The 20469-nt window shown below is 46.6% G+C and overlaps 1 protein-coding gene across 4 annotated transcripts in view; it reads right to left on the bottom strand.

The window, feature by feature from the left end:
- ITCH (itchy E3 ubiquitin protein ligase) overlaps positions 1 to 20469 on the bottom strand; it is a 1274207-nt gene that overhangs the window by 333477 nt on the left and 920261 nt on the right. For all 4 annotated transcript variants that reach the window (XM_086932290.1, XM_086932292.1, XM_086932291.1 and 1 more), the window contains one exon: positions 2102 to 2242. In XM_086932290.1, coding sequence (XP_086788416.1) covers positions 2102 to 2242 — 141 coding nt within the window. The remainder of the gene's footprint in view (positions 1 to 2101; positions 2243 to 20469) is intronic.

Raw genomic sequence — 20469 nt, forward strand, 5'->3', positions numbered from 1 at the left:
AAACAATAATCATTAAACTAAATTTCTAGAGAAAGACAAAACACATTTGAATAGGTTAGCAGGCATATGGTTTAATCCGGATTGTTTTTAGCAGTGTCCAGGGTATTTTCATGCAGAGTGCAGGCCATAAAAAACAGAAGGACAACGTATTCACAGTTGCAAAGCATGAACTAGATACTACAAACTATTGAATTATTGATCAAACTAAGGATATTGTTGGCAAATGGGGACAGGTGATCCAATGAACTAATAAGAAAGAGGCCATGAGTTTTTGGCGACTCGTTTCTATGAGGTCTGGCAAATGAAAACCTGGATCCATTAGGTCTATATATGTCTGGAACAGACAGCACGGTTGTATCCTGTATGTTGAGTGATACCTTTCCTTTCGTGGTAGGTAAGAAATTGGAAATTAGTTTGCAAGTGACTGAGAATGTAATAATTTATTGATACAAAAAATCTAGGGTGCCAGGTCCTAATGGCATACACATCTTGAACTTAAACCCAATATTTTGGGCAAATAAATTACTACCACTACTCAATTAAGTATTGGAAAAAACACTCTACCTGACCCTTGGCTTGTCAGCGACCTTAATACACTAATTAAAAAAGAGCACTGTTCACTCTCTAGTAACTTCAGAAGGATTGACTTTCTAGACTGTGAGTGGAAAAAGTTGTAGAGTTAATTTTTCAACACATAAATAATTGGATAGCAATCAATTACATACTTCCTACTGAACAAGCTGGATTCAAAGCCAGAGCTTGAAAAACAGACTACATAACAGTGATCTGGCCCATTTAGCAATGTACTGGAAAAAAAAACGATTTACTGCTATATGATTGACTTATCTACAGTGTTTGACAGAGTAAGAAGTCTGCAACTGTGATACATACTCAGTAGGTAAGGTATAGACTATGTGGTTAAATTTACTTCAAAGTATTTCCTTTCAACACATGGGCACAATTAAGATAATGAGAAACAACGGCCTTAAGCAGTGCTCTCGGTTTATGCCCATGCTTTTTAATCTTTATCTGAAAGCTATTTTGAAAATGTTCAATCCCTTCAATTAAGAGTTGCTTCAAAAATATACTATTATTAGTGTATGCCAATGATTTGGTCCTGTTTTAAAACAATCACCTGCTGGTATCCAAAGACTAATTGATAGCATGCCGACCCATAGTGGCAAAAAAAATGTCCTAAGTATAAAAATGGCAAGGACAAAATTACTGAAAATAGTCAGGAGAAAATCTAATCCATAGTTAATTAAAAAATGGTACTAAACTCCAAGATCCCCACCATCATTTTTGATATGAAAATGTTTAGTAAGCAGTACCCTGGCTTATCTTTGCAGCTATTGGGTGCTTTTGATTAAAAAAATGGTAGTATGTTAACATCAGGCACATTATGTACATGAGCACCACAGATGAAAAAATGAACATAAATTAATGTAATATCCTAAGATGTCTTCTTTACTTGCACAATTATACCTCACGATCACTAGTAAATTTGACATTGAATAGTGTACCAGACAGTATAAAAATCTGAAAAGATTTTAAACATCAGGCACATTATGTACATGAGCACCACAGATGAAAAAATGAACATAAATTAATGTAATATCCTAAGATGTCTTCTTTACTTGCACAATTACACCTCACAATCACTAGTAAATTTGACATTGAATAGTGTACCAGACAGTATAAAAATCTGAAAAGATTTTAAACTATTGTACTTGAACTAAAAATACATCTTCAGTCTCAATTCCTGAATTAATATCTATGCCTCAGAAATGATCATTACTAGCAATAATGAGAAACTAAACACATAGTGATTGAGCTATAAACAAACTGATAATGAGCAGGGTTTTCTTCTGTTCCAGTTAAGAGGCGACGTGGTGTAGACGTTCAACTAGAAATGATTTGGGCCAAGCCAACATCGATTTGTACATAAGTCTCTCCCATTATAAATGTCAGAGAGAAAAGGAACCAATGGAAAAGAGCGCACCCACAGAATTACCTGTGATTCAAATTTATGTAAGCATTTGAACCAAATGATTTGTTTTCGATGTAAGGAAATAATCAGTTACATTTTATAATCACTTACTTGATATATTCCTCTTTATTTTCTTCAGTGACCAGAATGTTGCTACCATCTGGTTTCAACTCTTGGCTCTGAATTTCACCCAGAATCTCTTTATCAACTGAGAAAAACATTTCTAAACCGCATTCCTCTATGTTGTTTTCTCTACAAAAAGAGACACCAGACACTTCAGTGATGTGGAGTATCAATCAAAATTATATTTACACACATGGAATACTACTACTATTCACCTTTCTTAACAGACTTGGATCAAAACATTCTATTGTGTTCTTTGCTTTTGTATCATTAGCTCTTGTTTTAGGATTCTGCTCGAGCTTTCACTAAAAATCACTCCTTTATCGGTGCCCTTTGATAAATATTGTTCTGTCCAAACCACTGCTGTAGGATCATGCAATTATTAGCCCTTTTCTGATTAACTGTATTATGTTACTCATCGGGCCTTACAATGTGACACTTTATTCTAGAATGGCAGCACTCCTGCAGCCACCGCTGTACTTAATAAATGAAACCCCCATTCATAAGTCCACTATCATTATGCTACACATCAACAGGGTAGCTTCTGAGAGGAAAGAAAATGTAATTTCTTCATGTTATTCTTAATTACTTGAACATAGCATCACAATTTACACATTTTCCAGAATAAGACAGATGGGGAATAATCAAAATGAAAAGTAACAAAAAAACTGTCTAATGTGTTATATTATGCATCACTTAACCATATACCTCCAAAAAAGGACCCAAGAGCTCATCTAATTTACCCACCCATCCTTTGTCCCTAAATACAGGCCTCTAATGTAGGACCTCTTTTCAAAGTTCTTCCTACCAGATTCTTGTTTAAATTACTGGAGGATGCCTAACTTTTCAAAATGGTTGTATTGGCAAAGCACAAATCTCTAAAATTAGATAACAAAGGCCAGACAAGTGACTTGTAAAACTTTCAAGAACTTTTTTACTCAAAAATCTTGTACATTAGTGAAAGCTCACATCATGTTTTAGATCCCCTATATTTGATTACAATTTAAAAATGCTTCTCTAACACAAATACCAATCATCAATGTATCCCGAAAAGTAAAATACTGGCAATATCTAGTGTAGGGCTGTTGATAACTGAAGATTTAGAGAAATAATCGTTAAGGGTCTTGCTTGTCCAATACTTTTTTCAATCCAATTATCTCAGTTAACTATCAATCTTTTTTTTTTAAGCAGCTGATGTCCCAAAAGAACACGTTACTTACCTTTGGTAACAATATATCTGTAAGACCCATTAGTTTGTAATAGACTCCTTACCCTAGAATTACCCCCAGGCATCAGACTGGATCCCAAAAGTTTTCGTCAGTTTTCCCTGCGCGTCGGTAGGCGTCGTCGTGCGGCTCCGCGTACGTCGCTGGCATGGTAGTCACCAAGATGATGTCGCTGGATCTACTTAGACGGGCCCACGAGCGCTGAAGTCAGTTCTGTACACGACTTTCCGCGCCAGGAACACAGAGCATTGTAAGATACTGACCACTGGCGCATTGAAACTAGGGCCCTGAAAGGGATGACCTTAAACCTAGAAATCAGTTCGTAGAATGGGGAGGATGGGTGGGGAGGTAAGGACTCTATCACTAACTAATGTTTCTTACAGATATATTGTTACCGCAGGTAAGTAACTTGTTCATCTGAAAGAAACATGTAGTGATAGATTCCTTACCTTAGAACAGATACCCCAGCAATACCAACCCCGTGATGGGTCTGCAAACCAAGATTACACCAGAAAGTCACGGAGAACAGAAAGGCCAAAGAATCCGTCTCTCCGGACTTGACTGTCAAGGCAATAATGCTTAGTAAAAGTGTGCAACGAGGCCAACGTGGCTGCCTGACAGATGTCTTGCAGGGGGACACCACGTCCCAATGCCGAAGTAGCTGCTGTCGCCCTTGTAGAATGGGCGCAAACCCCACAGGAAGTTCCTTTTTACCAAGAGAATAACAAGCCTTGATACACAAGACAACTCACTGGGAGATAGTCCTCTGGTGTACGCCCGGTCTTTCGTGGCACCTACGTATCCACCCGGAACTGTTGTGTGCGATTCACGTAGAATGAGAGCGCATGTTTTGGGCTTTAGACGGTAGAGTCCCACTTCCTCTCTGGAAGGGTGCAGAGGCAGAAAGAAAGTGGGCAAGGTGATAGTCTGCCCAATGTGGAAGGCAGAGACAACCTTTGGCAAGAAGGAAGGACGAGTGTGAAGCACAACCTAGTACAGATACACCGACAGAAAAGGAGTCTTACATGAAAGAGCCTGGAGCTCACTTACGTGCCTAGTGCAGGTGGTGGCAACCAGGAAAGCAGTCTTCAAAGTCAATAAACAGAGGACAGTTGTGAAGCGGCTCAAAAGGAGCACACATCAAATAAGTAATAACCAGATTCAAGTCCCACTGCGTCATCACAAACGGAATAGGAGGGAAAAGGTGAGCAATGCCTTTGTGAAATCTATTCACAACAGGGTACTTGAAAAGAGAGGACAGATCAGGGAGCCTGAGAAAGGCCAAAATTGCAGAAAGATAGCCCTCAATAGTGCCCAGAGCAGAGCCCTGCTGGGCCAGAGAAAGAAGGAACAAAAGCACCTCCGAAAGAAGGGCAGAAAGGGGATCCACAGCCTTTGCTGTGCACCATGCCACAAATTTGTTCCATCTGCAGGCGTATACCGATTTAGGTGAGGGAGGCCTGGCTGCCAGAATGATATCACAGACTTCAGGAGGCAAGTCAAAAGGAATCAACCATCGCCGCTCAATCTCCACACGTAGTTGGATGCTAGACAAGTTCGGGTGGAGGACCGTCCCATTCTGCTACTACAGAAGATCCTACCGAAGAGGCAGTCGGATCGGGGGATCCATGCTCATACTGAGTAGCTCCGGATACCAAACTCTTTGAGCGCAGTCTGGAGCCACAAGAATGATTAGGGCCCGGTCGCGCCTGATTTTCTTCAGCACACTGGGTAGAAGTGGTATAGGCGTACAATAGACCGCAGCTCCACTCGTGACTAAAAGCGTCGCTGAGCGAGTGCCACCTTGGAAATGCCAAAGTGCAGAAGTGAGGACATTGCACGTTCACTTCGGGGGCGAATAGATCTAACCAAAGCCCTCCCCACTGTTGAAAGAGACCTTGCACCATCTCCAAGCGAAGACGCCACTCGTGATCCATCATGAACCTGCGGCTGAGTTTGTCCACCCTGGCGTTCAAAGAACCTGCCAAGTGTTGAAACGTCAAGGAAATGGCTCGACATTCCAGCCATTTCTAGAGACGCAGATCCTCCTGACATAGGGTCCTCGACCCAACCCTGCCTTGTTTGTTGCAATACCACACAGGGCGGTGGCGTTGTCTGAACAACTGCACTACTCTCCCTTTGACAGAGGGAAGGAATGCTTTCAGTGCAAGTAGGATCACCCAGAGCTCCAGAAGTTTGATATGGAGCCTTGACTCCGCCGGAGACCATAGGCCTCTGATCTCTGCCTCTTCCATGTGGCCGCCCCATCCCAGGAGGGACGCATCAGTCACCACTGTGTGCTCCTATTGGGGAATGGTGAGGGATCTGCCACTGACCCAACGCTGGTTCGTGAGCCACCACTGCAACTGTTGTGCAGTGCCCTCCGAGATCTGGACGTAATCGGACAGGTTCCCCTGATGCTGCGCCCACTGGAACTTCAGGTTCCACTGCAGAGCCTGCATATGCCATCTGGCATGAGTGACCAGCAGGATGCTGGAGGCCATGAGGCCCAGCAGCCTCAGGGTCATCCTGACCGAAACCCAGGATAGAGGCTGAAAGATTGGAATCATAGCCTGAATATCCTGGACTCGCCGTTCAATAGGATAACCCCGAAACTGCGTCGTATCCAGAACCGCTCCGATGAAGAGGAGCTCCTGAGAGTGCATCCGGTGCGACTTCAGCACACTGATGGAGAACCCCAGCAAATGCAGGAGGTCGGCCGTAGTCTGGAGGTGGGAGACGACCGTTTGGGGCGAGCCCGCCTTCCACAGCCAGTCATCGAGATAGGGGAAGTCTGGAACCCCTGGTCTGCGCAGATGAGCTGTGACCACTGCCATCAGTTTCGTGAACACCCGAGGAGCCCTGGTAAGGCCCAAGGGGAGCATGATAAACTGAAAGTACTTGTGACCTCCCATGAACCGCAGGTAACGCCTGTGGGCCGGCGGAGCGGGAATGTGGAAATATGCGTCCCTCATGTTCAACGCTACCATCCAGTCTCCAGGGTCCTGGGCAGACAAGACCTGAGCCAGGGTTAGTATCTTGAACTTCTCCTTCCGGAGGAAGCGATTGACGTCCCTGAGGTCAAAGATAGGACGCAGGCCTTTGTCCTTCTTGGGCACCAGAAAGTAGTGGGAATAACAACCACGTCCTACTTCTGGCGCAGGAACGCGCTCGATGAGGGCTGTGACTTCCTGTTGAAGAAGTGGCACATGATCCTCAGACATGCGGTGGCACTGGGGTGGCATGGCTGGAGGGGTAGTCTCGAAGGGAAGGGAGTAGCCCCTTCGGATTATTTGTAAAACCCACCTGTCCGAAGTGATGGTGCGCCAGTGGGGGAGGTGATGACGAATCCTGCCACCCACTGGTGTTTGATGGGCCTGAAAGACCGGACTAGGAAGATTTTTGAGCAGTGGTGGCTGGGGTGGAAGTGGACTGACTCGCCCACTGGCCCCCTGACCGGCCTCTGCGGGTCCGACGTCCGCAGTCGAGCTGAGACTGCTGCGGCCTGTGGCTTGGGTTGGGGCGCTCCTTCTGAGGCCATAAAAGGAGTGAAAAGCAGAAGACGGAGGAGAGCTAGTGGCTGAAAGGCCAAAGGACTTGGCCATAGACCGCGAGTCCCTAAAACGCTCCAACGCACTATCTGCCTAGTTGCCAAAAAGGCGAATACATTCAAAGGGCTTGTCCAGCAGGGTGTTCTGGACAACCCCCGAGAAGTCAGTAGTCCTCAGCCAGGCGAAGTGGCGGAGCGCCACTGTCGTGGAAATCGTCCTGCCCAGAGAGTCAACGGTGTCAAAGCCACATCCTAATTTGAACTTCGCTGCATCTCTCCCCTCAGCAATAGCCTGAGAGAGCATTGTCCGCACCCCGAACACTGAGGCAGCACTTGCGCCACCGTATGCCGCACAGAGTGGGAATAACGGCCCAAGAGGCATGCAGTGTTCACAGACCGCATCCCTGAACTGGCAGACTAAAAGATCTTCTTCCCAAACTGTTCCAGTCTCTTGGATTCCCTGTCCCGGGGTGTGGAAGGCAATACGCTCTGGGATGTGGAGGCTTGGACAACCAAGCTCTCAGGGGTGGGGTGTTGGGAGAGAAAAGGGAGTTCGCCCGGGGCCGGGCGATGTCGTCGGGCCACGTTCCTATCCACAGGAGCCCCTGTGTTGGGCCTGGACCAGGTGCCCAAAAGAACGTCAGAAAGTGCCTTATTAAAAGGCAACAGTGGCTCTGCAGAGGTAGCCGCCGGCTGAAGCACTTCTGTCAGGAGGTTAGTCCTGACAGCCACTGTAGGGAGTTGGAGGTGGAGGGCATCGGCCACCCTACGCAACACCACTGAGTAACTTGCACCCTCCTCTGTACCCACAGTAGGAAGAGTGAGCATGCCAAGGTCAGGAGAGGTGTTCAGACCACTGGCATCCCCCAGTTCCTCTACCCAATCCGGGTCATACTCGCACTGAGCTGTGAGAGGGTCCTTAGACCCCTCCCAGTCCTCCCCTTCAACCGAAGGCTGATGATCAGGCCTAAAATAAGGAGGCTGGACATAGGGAAAGAAAGGTCCCATTGGCTTCGGAATCAGCACTGAGCGACGCCGTTTCGGCTCCGTGTCCACATCGGGGCTGAAACCGGGGTCGTCGTCGTCTGGTGCCACGGGCTACATCGGAGGTGGTGCCGGTGGGGTCGACGTCGGTGGGGGTGTCACAAGGTCAACTGGCGCAGACTGGGATCCAGGCCTGGATCCCTGGGGGCGCTGCGGCGCCGGAACCGGAGCAGACAGTGATGCAGGAGCTGGTGCCGCCGACCGTGAAGGATGAGGACCTCCAGTCGGGCAGGCGGGCCCGAAGACGTGCCGGCAGGGCCCGTCAGCCCAAAGAGGCAGGCCAATGGCTGACAGAAATTCCTGCAGTTGGGCCGGAGTCACCGTCGGACCCGTGACACTGTAGGCTCCGTCGGAGCAGCAGGGGAGACAGCACCCGCACCCTTAGCCACGTTGCGCAAGGGGACATCGGTGAGCAATGAGGCTTCTTCGACTTCTTGTGATGCCTCGTCTTACCTGACCCCGAGTGCTAAGACTTCGATCCCAACGAACAATGGTGATGGCTCTGCGACTGGTCTCTCAACCTCCCATCTGACCGGAACCTTGAGGCACGGAGCAGACTGCCGGACTTCAAGCAACTTTCCGGGTCGCTCCCACAAAGTCTTCGGCGTCATGACCCGGCAGTTGGGGCACGACTTGGGGTCGTGGCCGTGCCCCAGGCAGTAGAGACACACGCAGTGCAAATCCGTCATCGACATCATACGATGACAGTCCCCACAAGACTTGAAGCCGGCATCCCTAAGGCACCAGGTATCGATCGACTCGAAAAAAAACAAACAAAAACCCTAAAAAATTACTGGGGGTACCACTCTCTCCGGATCTGCGCTTGCTGGCGCGGAAAAAGAAATTAATGACGTCAGCACGTGATGGCGGCAACTAAGTAGCTGCCGCGACGTCATCTCGACGACCACGAGGCCAACGACGGACGCGGAGCAGCACAACGCCACCTTCTAACGTGCAGGGTTACTGCTGACAAAAACTTTCTGGATCCGGTCTGACGCCAGGGGGGTAATTCTAAGGTAAGGAATCCATCACTATGTGTTTCTTTCACATGGGGTGACTAAGTAATGAGTTTACTTTTGTATTATTGTGTAATTAGAAATAATGTGGACACATCAATGCTTTGTTATAACTGATTGGGTGATAGCTCTATGACACACAGGAAATATAGGTTGTCATGCAGGTAAGCATAGTTCATCGAGCCAGAGTTAGAGGGGCGCATTATAGTGATTGTTTATACAATACAAACTGTACCCTGTAGTCAACATATGAAGCTCCTGAAAGAGGATTTGTTTGTATGCGCTACTACCATTGCAACAATGTGCAAATAAGCTAAACAAATGATGCTGAATTCCTGAAGAATTTTCTGCAAAAATGTGTTTACTGTAAAGCAAAGATTTTTTTATGCCAAAAAATAACGAACTCAAACAACTGTCCAAACATCTGAATCGAGCCGCGTTTTCCACCGCAACATTTTTTCTTCAACATTTAAGGGCAATTTTGAGGAGTAATCGCGGATATGGTTGGAAAGCCTCACGCCCAAGCAAAACTGGCCCAGGGACCCGAACAACGGAGGACAGAGCAGTGCCGATAGAGAGTTTCTTCCCTGCTAGTTAGCAGACCCCAGGGAGGTTTCATGCTGCATTCTACCAAGTAGAGACCCAGATGGGCCTCTGAGAGAGTATTGGCTTTACAGTGCCTATCAGTGTGCGGCACAGCAGAGAAGCGAAAGAACTGCAGTGGAGTTGTGGTGCAGGGAGAGCGTACAGCCAGGGAACAGAGGTAAGTGAAATAGGTAATGCGCTGATAACAGAAAAGAAAATAGCCACAGACAAAAAAAAAACTGTGGAAGTGTTGGAGCTGCTTGAGCCGGCCATAAAGCTGGTGATAAACAATATTAAGGGCGTAGAAGGAAAGTAGACGAAAAAGGACGTCAAGTTTGGCCTTTGCCCTGTATATAAATAATGGATCTCAAAGGTAGTGGAGGCAGTGGCAGAAGTATGGTCGTAGGGAAAGCTAAAACCCGGAAACCCCTAAAAAACACCAAAAAGTCTGAAAACAAGGCCTTGGGGCGGAGATCATGGCAGAAACACAGAAAGACGGGGGAGAGGAGACTGGAGATTTTGAAATATAAATGGGAAGGAAGCCCCCCTGTGCAGAGAAAAACCCAGTCATTGAACTTGACCCCTCAGACAGTAAAGACAAATGGTGTAAAAGGAGGAACATCAGCTACTAAGGCGATTGAGGACTTCTTGAGGAAACACTTTAAAGTGAAGGACCCATCTGAAAAGGAGCTGAGTGTTGTAGAGATCCTTCAAACCTCAGAGAACCCGGTAGCCCACAGTTTGGACTCCCCGAACCAAAAACATTTTAACATCTCCGAGATCCCCCTAGATCCTCGTTTGTCCTCCTCTCCAAGGTTATTCCCGACCTTGTTCGAACAAGAAATTGAGGTAGAGGGGGAGGAGGAGGAAGAAGTTTTTTCTAGTATGACACAAAGTAAAGGGGACAATAATCACATGAATAATCGTTCCAAAGATATTGAAAGATTGGAAAGCTCTGATGTTATTGAAACAGATTTAAAGGGCCCATCATTGTATAGTTTGGAGGTCAAGGGAACGTCTAGCGCCTCTATGTTGGAGGCGATGTTGATCCTTCAAATGAAATGAAATGAAGTAGCAATTGTAAAGCGCATGGTTACCCGAAGGCATCCCAGCGCTAGGGTGGAACCGCAGTAGACTAAGGCGAATCAGTGTGGATAGAGCCAGGTCTTGAGCTTCTTACTGAAGATAGAGTGGTCTGATTCTTTATGCAGATGGAGCAGCAAGGTGTTCCAAAGTTTGGAAGCATTATAAGAGAAGAGCTGTCCGCTACTTCTGGACCTCCTAATTCTGGGAACAGACGCTAGATGAAGATCATTAGAGCGTAGCTGTCTATGCGCTTTATAAGGTCGGACAAAAGATGAAATAATATCCGGTCACTTTCCCCCCAGCATCTTATGGGTAATACAAAGAGCTTTTAAATGAACCCTTTCCTGAATAGGAAGCCAATGTAAAGATCTAAGGACGGGTTTGGCAGATTGACGACTAGGGACACCCTCAAGGGTCCGGGGGGCACAGTTTTGCATGATTTGAAGTTTTTTGAAGACCGCACTGGGGGCACCCAGATAGACAGTATTGCCATAGTCCAGGCGAGATAGAATGAGCGCCTGGACTACAGGCTTCCTTAGTAAAGGAGGAAGCAGGGGCAGCACTTTGCGCAACTATCTTAAGATGACAAGGCAAGAGGAAACTACTTTCCAGGCTTGAGTTTTAAAATTGAGTTAAGAGTCAAGCCAGAGACCCAAGCCCTTTATTTCCGATTTGGGCACCGGCGGAGGGCCCATACATGATGGCCAGATGGAAACAACCTTGAGGGGGGATGGGTTGCCGAGCAACATTATCTCAGTCTTATCCCCATTCAATTTAAGATGGGAATGACATATCCATCTCATCACCTCCTCGAGGAAGGGGCCCAGACCAGTTAAGGGAGCACTTTTATGATTGAATGACACCACTAATTGGCTATCATCGGCATACGTAATTATATGCACCCCAAATGGCAAGACAATCTCTGCGAGGGGGGCCATATAAGCGTTAAAAAGAGTGGGACTCAGGGATGACCCCTGAGGCACTCCACAGTACAAAGATGTCGGATTTGAGATGGCCTCACCCCCAAAAACCTGGTAAGATCTATCCTCCAAGAAGGAACACAACCAATTACGCGCTGTTCCTGTTACACCTAACTCCTCAAGTCGGTGAATTAAGATACGGTAATTCACTGCATCAAATGAATCTCGCGCTGAGATCTAACAATATCGCGGCTATCGATCCCCCAGTATCGAGGGATCTTCTTGAGTCCTCTACGACGGCCAGTAAAGAAGTCTCAGTCCCTTGCAAGGGGCGAAATCCAGTTTGGGTTGGATGCAAGAGCTCACCCACTTCCAGGTGCTTGGAGAGAGCCATATTAACAGACTTCTCCGCGATTTTACTCACCCAGGGTAAAAGTGAAATGGGGCGATAATTGGCAAGACAGTCTGGATCTAAACCAGACTTCTTCAGCAATGTCTTTTCCAATGCCTTCTTCCATAAGGGAGAAACCACTCCGGAGGAGAAGGTGAGGTTAATCATATCTATGAGGAATTGGCCAACAAAGCCAACTACAGATCTAAGAATTTTAGGGGGGACCAGATCTCGAGGTGATCCACTCTTGACCAGAGCAGAGATAGTAAGGAATGCTTCCTCATCCAAGGGAGGAAATACTTCCAATGTGTGCGTCTCCCTCCTAGCAATGGTTGCTTCTGGGAGGAAGATTAAATCTGGTTCGGTATACAAACTGCGGATTGATTGAATTTTATTATGGAAGTAATCTGCAAGTTCATTACAGAGTTCATCAGTGGGATCAGGATCAACTATGCCTTGTGTGAGTCCCTTGACAATACAAAACGTTTCACAAGATGAATTTGCTGCGCAAGAGATTTTTCTGCTATAATAGGCAGTTTGAGCTTTTTTAATTTCCGTCTGATATACTTTGACAGTGTCCCTATATTCCTTTTTCCTGGAGGAGGAAACATTTTTCCTCCGCACTCTCTCCGCATTTTTACAAATCTGTTTTAATTTCCGTAGCAGGGGAGTGTACCAGGCCGATTTATTGTGGCCTTCCTTCACTTTATAGATCTTTTTGGGAATAACTAGATCTAAGGTGTCTTCCATCCAATGATTAAATTGGTCATTGGCCACTTCCGGATTTGGATTAATTAAGGGTGTACTGCCATCTAAGGAAAAGATCCAATCTTCTACCTGCAGTTTCCGCCAACAACGGGTGGTTTTCTTCACAGGTTGCGCAGAACGAATAAACACCAAGGGAGACCAATCACAGGAAACCAAATGGTGATCAGACCAAGGGATAGGTATATGTTTACGGCAGTGCAACTCCTGCTGATTTACATTGGGCAAGAAGATGCCCTTTCACATGGGTAGCAGAAAATTCTACCTCACTTATCTGTAAGGACATCAAAGTGAACATTCAAATCCCCTAAGATAACAAAATTAGAGGCTGTAGTAGCTAGATTAATAATTGCTTCAGGAAAAGAGGACAGAAACTGGGCCAAAGGTCCAGGAGGACGATATATGAGGATACCTGAAAGAGAGAGCAAAGGAGTGAAACCTACCAAAAAATTGAGGTTTTCACACTCCGTCAAAGGACTTCCAAAAGTTCGACATGTCAGATAGTTTTTATAAATGATAGCTACTCCACCTCCTACCCCCGTCGGCCTGTCCAACCTTTGTATTAAATAGTCAGGCGGAAGGGTATGGATGATATCAGGGCCAGAGTTGGAGTTGGTCCAAGTTTCAATAAGAAACAGTAAATCTGGAGTGTCAGAAGTTAATAAAATGTTCAGTTCAGCAGAATGCTTTGGTAGAGATCTACAATTAAGTAGAAAAATCTTAAATGTTTTTACAGGCAATTCCACAAGAGTTGGAGGAGGGAGAGATATCGGCAATGCTGGCAGATTAATGCGAAACTATGGGGATCGAGGAAGTGAAGGCAGTTCATTTCAGGAATTGAATTGAGGATAGCTTACTGGGCCGAGCTATAACAGTATCTAACTGGGACGGCAGTACCAGAGGTCGTGGACCCTGGGCCAGGCTGGGCACAGACGGGCTTGCCTTAGGCGTGCCATTGGCGCACCCGCTGCGTGGACGCAACATTGATCAATTTATCCTTTAAGTCGGGTTTCAGCGACTAGAACGGTGACCCGAAAATGGATGCCAAAGCGGAGCCTAGTTGGCGCTAAAACCCCCCACGAGCATGGAACACAGCTCGGTACAGAACAGAGGGTGAGTGCAATCAAACGTTTTTAAAATAGCATAATATTATCCCATCAGTTTTTAAAACAATCTAAAACAGTGAGCTAAGTGGCACTGATTAAAAGTGGCAACGCAATGTTAAGTGATGAGAGTATGATTCTCCCGCTACAGCTAAAGCAACGTCAGGGCCCGCTGCGCGGTCACAACCTCGATCAATTTATCCTTTAAGTCCGGTTTCAGCGACTAGAACGCCGACCCGAAAATGGCAGCCAAAGCTGAGCCTAGTCGGCGCTAAAACCCCCTCACGAGCATTGAACACACCTCGGTACAGAACAGAGGGTGAGTGCAATCAAACGTTTTTAAAACAGCATAATATTATCCCTTCAGTTTTTAAAACAATCTAAAACAGTGTTCTTCAGTCTGTGGGGCGCGCCCCCCTGGGGGGCGCAACACCTTCCCAGGGGGGGCGCGAACTCCACTTCAATCTGACCTTTGTTCCTGGCGTCGCTCCATTCTTCTTGTAGGATTCTGGTATGTCTAAGGGGGAGGGAGGGGAGATCGATGGGGCAGGACGTGCCCATTCTTTTGACATGTTAACTCTCCCAGGAGGGGGTTAATTCGCAGAGCTGACCGCTTCAGCTGCAGTGGGAGGCACGGAGCCTCCTCTGCTAAAACCGAAAGCAAACAAACAAACAGACTTTCGGTTTTAGCAGTGGAGACACCTCGCCTCCCACTGCAGCTGAAGCATTTCATCTCCGTGAAGTAACCCCTTCCTTGGAGAGTTAGCTCTTCGTAGAAAGACAAAGTTTCCAGAGTTCGAGTCTCGGCAATAAAGCTGAACATCCTGTGATTCTGGGCAAATCACAATCTCCCCGTGCCTAACAAAACAGTCCAACTATCATGAAACTGTGCTGCTTATATTTAAAATCTCCCAATTCCGCAAGGGGCCCTTTAAGCAGTATGAATAACTTGAATAAACATTTTAAAACATGCATTGAACATCTGCCAAGCAGTGGACATAACTGTCAAATATTTATGTGCTCTAAATGTTGCTTCCTTACAAATACATTGTTGCTATTAGCTCTTCTTGTCGGTCTTTTTGATTTGAGAGAAGTAAAGCTCGGCTGCCAGCATATGGTGCGATGAATTGTGTATGTGTTTGAGTGCGTGTGGTAGTTGCCTGCTTGGAGTTTAAGTGAGAGGGTGGGATGCTGATGTTTCAAGTTAGTTCATACTTTGAGGGCGTGTTTGTTTTAAGTGGGGATATTGTTCCCAGCAAGCACTCATGCAAAGCAATTATTATTATTACTGATCCGACAAGCTTTTTGGACAGATTTGTAGTAGTGCAGATAAATGATGTCCGGTTCCTGTAACAAATTTTTATAATGAATTGAATGGATTTTATAGTCCTAATCGTGGTATATAAACTGCTTCCTTGGTAAGTGTTGAGCAGTGGCAGGCAGGAAATCAAGGAGACCGCTATCATTTCATGTTCTGTATAAAAACTGCACATTTAAGTCGTTCCAAGCAGATGTTTCTGGCTCTTTGTGTAACTATTTCAGGAAGCATCTTAAGGAGCCTAATTCACCTGGATTCTGTCCCTTTATTTTCATGGTATGGATTGCACGTAGGTGGGAGGTTGTCATTTAATATCGAGTCTATATCATCTGTGGGCTGTAAATGCATATATGTATGTGTGAAAACCATTAAAATCAGACCGCTTCGTCCCACTCTGTACATCAGATGTGTTAGCGCCGACTTAGCCCAGTTACCATGTGCTTTTTGTTGATTTAAACAAAATTCAGAAACTCTTTGAAGATGTGTTTGAACTGAGGGGAAGCCATGGTAGTAAGAGCTCCACGCCTCTTTGTACAACGAGGATTTCTACTTACCAATAGAAGTGAAATATTACCTCAGAATGTGACTGCTCACAGCTGCTGGTTTCCACGGAGGGACCTTCTTCTGGTTCCAACGGCTATTTTAGAAAGAAGGGGATGGGGGGGTTCTTGTTGTTGGAAAGAAAGGCATGGGGCTGCCATTGTCTGCTTCTCCAGGGGGGAAAAAGTGCAAGGCCACTATAGTAAAAGCGTGCCGTGCTTGCAAAATATATAAATAAACAATACATATAAAAGGGGCAAGGTCAGAAGAAAATAAAGGCAGGCGGTCACGCGCTGCCAAATAAAACAAGTGGTGCGCACGTCAAGCCTCTGTGGGCACAATCCTAGCTCCTCCCACGGCCTATTGGTGTCGATTACGCGCTTAAAATTTCTGTCAGGTGGTGGGGGGGCCCAACATCCAAAAAAATTTAGCTGGGGGGGCTCAACCAACAAAAGTTTGAAGACCTCTGATCTAAAGCAATGAGCTAAGTGGCAATGATTAAATGTGGCAACGCAATGTTAAGTGATGAGAGTAAGATTCTCCCGCTACAGCTAAAGCGATTTCGTTCCAAAGAGATTGAAAGACTGGAAAGCTCTGATGTTTGAAACAGATTTAAAGGGCCCATCATTGTATAGTTTGGAGGTCACAGGAACATCTAGTGCCTCTATATTGGAGGCGATGTTGATCCTTCAAAAACCCTTGCAAGGTCTATTAGAGGTTTCTGTTCTGAATAATGATATTTTAAAGACACAAAGTCTACAGTTTAAAAATATGATTGAGGAACTGAGACCAATTAAAGGTCTAATGCCCACTTTAGTTAGGCCACTAGGAGACCCTCATGAAATGAATGTTGGGAGGGAGGAAGAAGTGGTAAGGTTTATCCAAACACAGAAGGAGGAACCAAGTGTTCTCGACGCCCGATGATAATAAAAAGACGTGGAGAAAGAAGGTATTATAAGCAATACATCCTGTGGCCAAGAAAGGGGAGAAACCATTCAGGCAAAGGCAAAATCCCAAGACGACTGGAAAGTGGGAAGGGTGTAAAGATACAATCCACATCTACAGGTAGGAAAGTGCCTCCTGAACCTAAATTGATAATTACCCTGGAAAAAGGAAAAACGCTTATACCCTTGAACAGAAAACAATGCGGTTAGAAGCCAAAGGAATACCAAAGAGTACTAACATTATATCTAGGGAACACCTGGGAGAAGAAAAATTGAGCAGTGAGGTTAGAGGTTCAGGTATGCCTACAGTTATAGGACCTAGTAACCCCAACCTTAATAGGGCCCTAGGAAGAGAAACATCAAAGTGGAACTTAGTATAAATGGGGAGGTGAAAAAAGACGGGGCTTCACCAAGATCTCAGCAAGAAGGATATCAGGAGCTATGGTTCTTCTTAGAGCCAACAGATCAGAGAAAAGGTGGGAAAAAAGTAGGAAATTGAACCCCCTAAATCGCTCCCAACTCCGCTTTTCATTTTCAAAATGTGCAAGCCTACGTTATGTTAGCTCAGACGACCTCAAAGAAGTGGGGTTTATGACAAATAATAAAGGGGGTGAAGTAACCAAGATCCTCCTTTATTCAGCACTAGTAAAAGCTGCACTGGAAAAACCAGAACTTGAGCTGCTAAAGGAAGGTATTAGTCTAATAAACAGGGATGAAATGTTTGATAAGCAGGGGAAGTCATTTCTTAGAAATCATGCTGGGTTGGGAATAAAGCAAATAAGAGTGATTAAATCCTGCTCAGGTAAAAAGGAAGGACTGGAAATTACTATATCCCCTGTGTTTCTGTACCAGTGCTCGTTGGTTGTTCCCCGGAGCCGCTACTGAGCCTGCTGTTCCCCCGCCTGTGTCCCAGAGCTGCAGGGGGCAATTTTCGCAGCGGAGCGGAGCCTGCTGTTTCCCCGCCAGTCCCGCTGCCCGGCTTCATCACAGTTGGTCTCCCCCGCTGCCGCAGCTCTCGTCCACCAGAGCGTGGCCGCAGTTGGGAGGAGAACACGAGTGCGAGGGACTACAGGGCCCAAGAGCCCTCGCGGTCGGAAGCCGCAATTGTGAAATCCGCACCAGGAGGCGCATAAAGCAAAGGACATCTACCGGTGGAGCGGGGGTGTGTTTCTGTACCAGTGCTCGTTGGTTGTTCCCCGGAGCCGCTACTGAGCCTGCTGTTCCCCCGCCTGTCCACCAGAGTTGCAGGGGGCAATTTTCGGAGCGGAGCCTGCTGTTTCCCCGCCAGTCCCGCCGCCAGGCTTCATCACAGTTGGTCTCCCCCGCCGCCGCAGCTCTCGTCCACCAGAGTGCGGCCGCAGTTGGGAGGAGAACACGAGTGCGAGGGACTACAGGGCCCAAGAGCCCTCGCGGCCGGAAGCCGCATTTGTGAAATCCGCGCCAGGAGGCGCATAAAGCAAAGGACATCTCCCGGTGGAGCGGGGGTGTGTTTCTGTACCAGTGCTCGTTGGTTGTTCCCCGGAGCCGCTACTGAGCCTGCTGTTCCCCCGCCTGTGTCCCAGAGCTGCAGGGGGCAATTTTCGGAGCGGAGCCTGCTGTTTCCCCGCCAGTCCCGCCGCCCGGCTTCATCACAGTTGGTCTCCCCCGCCGCCGCAGCTCTCGTCCACCAGAGCGCGGCCGCAGTTGGGAGGAAAACATGAGTGTGAGGGGCTACAGGGCCCAAGTGCCCTCGCGGCGGAAGCCGCAATTGTGAAATCCGCGCCAGGAGGCGCATAAAGCAAAGGATATCTCCCCGCATCGCGGGATCGCGCGCTGGACTGCGCCGGGCTAAGCCCGGGCAAAGGGCGGGCCCTCTGTGGCCCTCAGAGGCCTGAAGAGACTGGACTGGGCAACGGACTATGGTTGGAAAGTATAGACCTCTTTTTTTCATATTTAGGCGTCCATAAGTTTATCTTGTGTGATTTTAATAAGGTTTAAGTTCCATAGTTTCCTTGCCCTGTAACCCACTAGTGTGTCAGGCTAGTTGTGCTTCTGGAAGTGTTCAATCAGGTAGATAGTAGTTATCCAATATTGTTAATCGCCTGGTTTACATCTCTATCACGCTGTGTAACTATGTCTAATTGTAAAAATACCACCAAAGGCCCAGGAGTATCTACACTTGACAATTACCTAGTAAAAGTAGTCTCTAAGATCAATAGTGATCTGAGAGCTTCACTAGGGAAATCTGGCTCTTCGGGGCTATTGCTTCCTAGCTCCCTCTCTGATACAATAGTAACCCCCCTTGAGGCAATTGCCGACTCAGGAAGCAGGGGAATGATAGTGACAGACGCCCAGGTACACCTACCCCCATCAGAACTAATTCCTGATATTGTTGAGAGTCCTGTTGGTTCACCCGGGCCAGATGAGAACTGCTCCAAATTAGTAAGAGCAGTCAGGGCCTGTAGGGAAGTGCCAATTAAACGGGGTGGTGGAAGGCCAAGAAACGTATTAGAGAATAAGTTATCCCCCTCGCAAAAATAAAGGCAAACATGGGGGACTTGAATCGCCGGATACTGCTGTAGGCTGTAGTAACAACATGGAACAATTTGAACTCCTACTGGGTGCTTTTGAGGCTAAACTAGAGACAGAAATTGTAGAAATCATTACCCCACTGCTGCATAAAATAGATGCACTCACCTCAGAAGTTGATAGATTGATGGCTCTTGTTAAAACTCAGCCTATTCCAGTTGAAGTGGGTAGGTCTGCAGATAAGCCCCTGTTGAGGGGCAGCACCAGGATGGAAATAGCCCTGTACATTTATTGCAACGAGTAGAAATTCTCCCTAAAGAGAGGCCCATACAAATTCAGACACCCTCAGTTAATCAAGGGCCCTCTGGTTACAAAAAACCTGATCCCATTGCTACAGAGTTAAATGATAGCCAACATCCCAGAATCGACCTCCCCCCTGAGGCTGCGCCCTTTGTGTGTATACTTTCAGGGGTTCCTGAACTTAAACAAGGGAAAACAGAAGGCTATCAAGAATTAAAAAACAAAGTAGCCTTCTGGCTTTCCAAGAATAGACCCCTACCTCCTACCATAGATGGCCGAATCCTAAATGTTCGATGGGTGGGGTGGCTTGGCCACATGGCTAAAGATATATCAGGCGATCTGGTCATCGTTAACTTTAGGAGTACCCATGTAATTCCATTCCTCAGAGGCTGCTGTCCACAAGGTGGTTATGGCCCGATTGTAACGTGGGAACTCTCTGACTTTTATCCTAAAGCCCGCCCTAGCACTAATGTGACACCTTTGCTATCCAGGCCTAACAATATCCCTCTCCGTGGTCGGACACACCTGTTAAGCATTGAGTCTTTGATCTCCGTTGGGAGATATGCTCCTCTGTCTTATCTTGATGAAAATGATTGACTCATTGCTGGGCAGGTTTTATGTAATACAGGGGAAAAGAGGGGCTCTGCACCAGCTGATATAGGTACGGAGGTTTTATCCATTGCTCAGTGTTCTGAACCTCGTATTAGTGTTAGTATAACAACGGCACAAGATAATATTTCATCCATTCCCCCAGTTACTGCGCCAGCCCAGCTCGCGGTAATAAACCCTCATTTGTTGGACTCCAACTACACTAAGTGTGTAGGTTGGAACATAGCCGGGCTAGAGTCCCGTTTGTGCATCACTGACTGGGTGGATTTTATAGATCAAGGGGATGTTTGGTCCTTTCAAGAAACATGGGCACTTTTGCCGGTATTCCGGGTGGGGTTTTTAAATTTCAGTAAACCCGCTACAAAAGGACAAAAAGGGCGCCCCGCTGGAGGGCTGACAACATGGGTTCGCCAATGTGAGGGTGTATGGGCTGAGGAAGTTGCCATAGATA

Source organism: Lissotriton vulgaris, chromosome 7, assembly GCF_964263255.1.
Source record: "Lissotriton vulgaris chromosome 7, aLisVul1.2, whole genome shotgun sequence".
Classification (NCBI taxonomy): domain Eukaryota; kingdom Metazoa; phylum Chordata; class Amphibia; order Caudata; family Salamandridae; genus Lissotriton; species Lissotriton vulgaris.